We start from the raw sequence: 7,058 nt of genomic DNA, 5'->3' as shown, positions 1-7,058 counted from the left end.
GGGGAGGGAGGGGAGGTAGGGGAGGGGGGGGGGGGAAGGGAGGAGTGCAGGCGATGCTGAGGATGCTGGGGATGCAGTTGATAAAAAGGATCCTCCAGAGTGTTTTGGGACGGGGAATGAGTCGTGTGGCCAATACCGTGTGGCGGGTGAGGACCGCGAGGCGCGTTGTGATTGGCTGTGGGAGCGGATCAGGAGCGAGATGGGGAGTTTATTTTAGGCACGAGCCCTATCAAGTTGTCCCAAGCGCCGTAAACGAGCGCCCGCCTTAAGAGGCGGTGCCATCAGGCTGTACAAGCTTCCCGAGCTGCGCCAGCACAACCGGGTCCGTCGCCCGCAAGATCGCCTGGTAGTTCTCCTCCCCATCCTCCTTGAGTCCCATCAGTAGCCCGCCGCACACCTCTCGCAACTTCACCTTCTCAACGACATCCCCGTCCCACATGTCCCTCTTCCTCCTCTGCCCCGGTAGCTCTACCCCCTTTCCCGTGAACCCCTCCTCGTCCCTGGCCCCCTCCCCAAACCGCGCCACCGCGTTCAGAAAATCCTTGGGATGCTCCTCCGTCGCGTGCCGCCCCGCCCGATGCTGCTCCTCGGACAGCACCTGCACCACCGCGTTCAGCACGGATGGCACGCGCTGCAGGACGCTCGTGCTCTTTCCGTAACGCCGCGCTAGGCCGCACACCGCAACCGTCACCAGCTTCCGCCTCCGCAGTTTGTACATCGAGTCCAGGTTTTTCAGCATTGCCTCCACGACCTCCACCGCCGCCATCTCGTTCCCTTGCAACACCAGGCCCTCAAAGTCCCCCACCTTCACGAGGCACGCCCGCGCAATCAGTCCGGTGTACGCCGCGCTCACCACCTGGCTTTCCTCATTCTCTATGATCTTTTGCAGCGCGTCTTGCAAAATGGGCGCCAAGAACCCCACTCCCTCGCTCGGGAACAAAAGCAGAATCACGTCTAACACCTCCACTGCCGCTAGGCAACCCCGGTCCCGTACAGACCCCAGCGCCCGCCGAAGCGTTGCAAGCATCGCCGCCCCGTACTGGTTCATGAACCGCTCCCTTCCGAGAAGCGCATACCCCTCGAGCAGGCGGAATACTTCCCGCAGGTAGTCAAAGTCAAGCCCTAGGATTCTCTCAGTTTGAGGAAATAGCCTTGCCAGCTCTTCCGAATACTCACTGCTAGCTTCCACAACGACCGCCCACAGCTCGCACCCGTCTTCCATCATGTACGAACCACCCATCCCTTTTTCCACGTTTACGGCAAACGCAATTACCTCCAGCGACAATGTTCTCAGCCCAGACGACTGCATCGATGCCTCACCAGTTTTCTCGATCATAGCCACGAGCACCTCGGCTATAGCCACTCGCAGCAGGTTTTCACCTCCTTCTCCCATTTCAATTCCCGTCCCATTGAAATTCTCACCCGACGTCTGAAAACTGCCTCCGCCATTCTGCCGACTTCTCCACAACGGTGTAAGTACGTTTGCCACGCTCTCAATGAGCGGAACTACGTATTGCGCGTTCGATCGACGGATAAGGCTCACGATTGTCCCAAGGAGGTCACGTTTCGTCGCATAAGTTTCTGCGATGTTCACCAGCCGAAAACAGTGAAGAACGCAAGTAGAAAGTTGCGGAGCAAAGTCCTCCGAGTGAAATCCGAGGTCCTCTGCCAGATGTTGAATCGTCTTCGTCGCCGTCAACGCAATCACCAGGTCCCCATCCGTAAACCCCATGAGTCGTACCAGCAACGGGTTCACAATTTGTCGCAATTCTCGTGAAACCTGTTCGGCGCACTGACCTATAAGCCATGCTGCACGCGCTTGTATAATACGTTCCCCAAGATTCTTGCTACAATCTGCTTTGAGAATCGCTCCTAGCTTCCCATTCAAAGAGTCTGCCAAGTTGAAGGCATTCCGACAATCTCGAGTGGCACGTCCGAGGGCACGGTAGCACGCATCAAGAAGCAATGGGTTGTCCGCAGGTATGGATTCCGTCAATCGCGTGATCATTGGCGCGATTCTTTGCCAGTCTCGAAGGAACAATAATGAAAAGATCCCCTCCGACTCCTTTCGCAAACTTTCTGTTCCCCAATCTGCCGCATCTTCTTCTCTCACTAATGCTTCCGGGTCGTTTGCCCATGTTTCGAGTTCTCGATTGCTGAGGATAAACACGTTGGAAATCAACGACTCAATGAGGGCATTTACCCGATTTTCATCGAAAAACGAAAGCAATATATATCGACAAGCTTGGGGGCACACACCATCCGGCATTTTCACTCCGGTACCACGTTTTGCCTTGAACTCAGCAAAAGAAGCACTTCCAAGGTCGTAGTCTGGACATTCGAGGACATTTCTCACGAAGAGAGCAGCCTGAAAACATGCAGACTCATCAGAAGTACCAAATCTGAACGCCATCAGACAGTTGTAGTAAATTTCCAGAAACTTTGGAAGAAACTCCTGGAAGTGAACAGGGTCTCGCTTTTGCGTCGTTACGATCAGCTCAGCAGCCAAATGACTGAGTCTCAACTGCAGCTCGGTGCCACCTGCCGCACCTCTGAGGAAGAGCTCCGGCATATCTATAAATTTAGAGAAGACAGATGGCAAGTGTTGAAATGCGGTGATTCTCTCAGAGCCATAGTTAACAAGCTTTTGGAAACACTCTAAACACTTCTCAACGACTGAAAAAGACTTCTTCATGCCATCCTGGCGATTGGGATTCTGGATGAGTGTTTGCAAATGAACGACAAAATGCTCATACAGCGCTCCGAAGATCGCTGGGGCCACTTGATAGAACCGCTTGCGATCACTATGCAGTCGCTTACTAGATATTCCCTCAATAACAAGGTCAAGAGTGGACAATGAATGAAACATCACCTGCTCATTAGAGCACTTCACTTTTTCACACAGATCGGTAATTAGAGACGGCCATCCATTCGGAAAGTCAATGCGCGCGATTCTAGATACCCACACCGATATTTGTATCGCAACTGTGCTATGTTGCTCCCCTAGCTTTTGCAACAAAGTGTCCTTCACATATGTCCTCTCGTCCTCCGTGACGGCATTCGGATGCGTGCGGCGTCGCCAGCTTCTTGAAACTGCATTCTTCCCGCAAACAGCAGCAAGCCATCGAACATTTGGTGGGGCGTCTGCGTCTGACGCAGCCGTTATCATCGCGAGAGAAGCGAAAAAGTCTTGCTTTTCTTCGGCCTCCCGAAGAGCTACCTCGGCTCGCCGGCGTCGAGTAGAATCTTCGCTGAGCCCATCGCTCAAGTAGACAAATATTTTCTCGGCGGACTCCTCAACCGACATTGAGAGAGACTTTCATAAACGGATGCGTTGATACTGTTTTTCTTGACGGGATGTGGCAGCGACGGGCATGCGCTGGTATCGCTTGTGAACGATTTAATGAGTGCGCAATTTGAAGGTGCTTACATCAACAATTGAAGTCTTCGTGGACCCCGGTCGGTAGTTATTTCGCGGCTGCACTGTCTGAATTGCACCGGATGGACTGTTGACTTTTGCTAAAGGCCTGAGATGGCAGAGCTCCCGTGTCTCTTAAGCCCCGGCAGAGGGTTAGCGGCGGATCAAAAGAGGTGGTCGTGCCCACTTTTTCTTGTTTTTTTTTGGAAACGTCGTTTTCGTGTTGAACATATTTTCGTTTCTCATTGTACCGCTCAAAAGTTAATCGCCTCACCCCCCCACGCGCTTATCCGTCCTCATGAGCCTCACCGCGTGCACGTTTCACTTGTGCCAAAGAATCGACGCTTCTCTACAAACGCTACAATACGCAGTTATACTTCCGCATAAAGCATGACCGCGTCTCTTCGGCGGCTCCACTCGTACCGAGCCAAAGCAACTGAGCTTCTTGTCACGAACCCCAGCTGCATCCTCCCACCGCGCGCGGATTCGTGGATTTCGCAGGGTCGAAATATTCCCGATAGGAGAATTCCCTTGAGTTAGAAGGCATCCGCCAGCGCGCAAACACTACACCATGACTGAGGATCGCCTCAGGATTGCCGCGAAGGCACGCGGATAAGGCGCGGTATTTTCTTGATACATAGAAACCCGACTAGCTCTGCCTTTTGCCTTGATCCTGAATATTCTTGGTATCTGCGTATCTGAGCCGGACATTGATTCAGTGCGCCTACACTACATATTCATGCATTTCGTATCGGCGAAAGTTGAAATATGGATTTAGAAAAGTAGGCACTAAACAGTATAGTATGTACATTGACCTTCACAACTAAGCAAAGAGGCCCGGGACATAGCTAAGATACAAATGTATCAAAGAGAGAGAAGGTTTGAAAAGCTTCACGTTCGTATTCACGAAAACAAGTCACATATCAGGCCAAGACTTGGCGTTCATGAATGAGGCAAACCCGTCGATTGCTTGCAGGAACAAGAATCTTATTCCAACTCACTAGGATCGGTAATTTCTAGTTTCTCATCGCCAGGCGTCAACTCTTGAAGGAAGAAACCATCCTTTCCTGTAATCTCCCTGCCCAAAGACGAGGGTTCTGACATGAACTGAACTTTAGTCAAATCTTCGATACCTGAATGGAGTTCCATGCCATTGCCATTTGACCCCTCCTCTTCTACAGCGTTTGGTATGTCCGGCGAACAACTCTGAATAGCATATTCGTTTTCCTTCTCAACCACTAAAGCGTCAAGCACTACTGTAGAGTCAATGCAATTCAGGGTGCAAAGCGACATTGCAAGGACTACAGATGCGCGGTCGTTTCGATTTACTACTGTGTTGAGACCATTTAAGGTGAGTTTCCAAGTGGAATCCGAAGTTCTCAGAAATTCATGTTTGATTGTCCTTTCTTCTTGTCTGAAATTGTTAGGCTCCTTTCCCCTGCGAAGTCTTCTTGCTGATGCTGCAGCCCGCGCCTCGTGAACCCTCAAATGTCGTTCAAAGCTTGATTGCCACATGAACTTTTTCGCGCATTGCGGGCAGATAAATGGAAGATCTCCTCGGTGACGCCTCTCGTGAATCTTCAGGTTATACTTTTTGGCAAACTTTTTGCGACAATCCTCAAAGGAACAGACATACACGTCGGACGGATCCAAGTCTTCAACTCTAGTTCGTCTCCTTTTGCGAGTTCGACCGTTCTCATCTAAATGGATTTGTTCGACTGCACTATCTGGGGCTTTCCCATGCAAAGCTTGATCGGCATTTCTCTTTCTGGATTTGAGATGCGAAGCTCCGTTTCCGATATTTGCATCTCTGCCTGGATGAGTCTGTCTTAAGTGGTCACTGTTCCTAGAATGGTACAACTCCGATGTTCCCGACCACTCAATCTCATTTCCTACTGATTTATGAAAATCCCACTTGGATCTGGGGTAGAGCAAAGAGGAGTGAGGGGTTTCAAGACTCTTGTCATTGCGATGATCAAAAAAACTTGTGTAGTTGTGAGGCTCATCATTCTTCTTCCACCCGGCATTGTCTTTTTGTAAGAATACCGTGTGAGAGACCGGCTGCAATGTTGCTGCACTTGAGCTTTCCGAACCGTACGCCTGGGTCGTGAGTAGAGACGGGTAGAATTGCTCCCCCAAAACATGTCGCTTATGCGCATTTTGAGGAGTTCTTATTTGCGATAAGTATCTTTGCTCTTGTTGAGGGGGGGAGGAGAGTGCTTCGGGCCGATTTCCTTGATCTGACCTGAATTGTGAGTGCTGCCCAAGTGATTGCTGTTTATCACGGCGTTGGAGATCCAGCTTATGAGCATCGTTCCAAGACCCGTGCTTGAGAGCAATATCGCTTTCAGCCTCAAACTTTTGGGCATCTGTTGCTGACTTGAAGAATTCATCTGGAGGTGGTGGTGGTAGCAATTCCGGGAGTCCATCAACTCCACTAGGGGCTTGTGCCTCATCCGAGGTCTGAACCATGTATTCTCGTGACAGCTTACGCGGTATCGATGAGTTAGAGGCCGCACTTTTCCGCAAAGATTTGCTCCTCATCGAGGGTGTTGGCACCTTAAAGACAACGACGTTGTCGGGCTTTGCTCTGGTTTCAGAGACCTTTGCCGCTTGAATGGGTTTAGATTCATGCTTTACGCCTGGAAAGGCGGTGCCGAGGGAGCATCCGCTGTTCTGATGGGATTGCAATTCACTAAAAGCCTGCACGTTATTGTCTTCAATAGTGCCAAACTCGAATGGCAATTCGTTTTGTTGGCAAAAAAGAGTAGCTGCCTGATTTTCCGCAACTCGGGCATGGAGTTGCCCGTCTATTGCTGCATAGGTTCCATTTGAATCTATCCTTCTCCTTTTTTGCACTTCACCGGAAAGAGGAAATTCATCGGATACTTTGACTTCGTTATTCTGAAAGACTCCCTTCGCATCCTGGATGTCAATGGATTCATCGAAATCTATAGACGGATTATAGGTGCTGAAACAGCCGAACTCATCGGGCAGTAGATTCTCAATTTCGATACCAGCACAATGTTCGTCAATATCATTCCTTTCTGGAGTGTTGCTGGAGATTAGAACGTTTGTTGTCTTTGAATTTGTAGTTGAAGTGGTGCCATCAATAAGTTCTGATATGGAAAATTCTGCTGGTAAGGGAGCAGTGTCCAAAGGGAATGGTTTGATTTGGTCATGCCGGGGAGAGTTTTCAAAAGAGGTTTGAACAACAGAATGAGGCCCTTCGTTCAACATATTCATTGTCGTATTGTATTATTAGAAGCGAAGAAAATGTTGACGAAATGAGCACCTGAATACGAACGAGAGCAAAAGGCTCAGCTTCCACAGAGAATTTTGACAGGGCAGAAGCCATTGACTGCTAAAAGCGCAGGGCATAAGTATTCAGGAAGGTTGAAGGGGATCGAAAGGAGGGCTGGAGACTGCAGTTGCGTTATGGAGCAGTCTCAGCTCAACTTGCACATCAAGATGAGAGCAGCATCGAAAGGAAGGGTCCTATGAAAATTATGGCACCGACTAAAGACGAGACGTCCGCATACTATCAAACAGTGGGTGGAAGGGCAGCTTGAAAATGTGCACTCAGAGAAATATTCAGAGCAGAGAGCATTTGTCGAAATGTCATCTATCCAACGTGATC

At 50.1% G+C, this 7,058-nt stretch overlaps 1 protein-coding gene across 1 annotated transcript; it reads right to left on the bottom strand.

Annotated features, from left to right (window-relative positions):
* Positions 1–265: 265 nt before the first annotated feature.
* CHC_T00005660001 (hypothetical protein) lies at positions 266–3,169 on the bottom strand. The gene has a single exon (XM_005717206.1). The coding sequence runs from the start codon at positions 3,167–3,169 to the stop codon at positions 266–268; it is 2,904 nt and encodes a 967-aa protein (XP_005717263.1).
* Between the last annotated feature and the right edge of the window lie 3,889 nt (positions 3,170–7,058).

The sequence above is a fragment of the Chondrus crispus genome, genomic scaffold, assembly GCF_000350225.1.
Source record: "Chondrus crispus Stackhouse genomic scaffold, scaffold_307, whole genome shotgun sequence".
NCBI lineage: Eukaryota > Rhodophyta > Florideophyceae > Gigartinales > Gigartinaceae > Chondrus > Chondrus crispus.
Note: the sequence above shows the minus strand (reverse complement) of the source record. Positions and strands in the feature narration are given on the sequence as shown.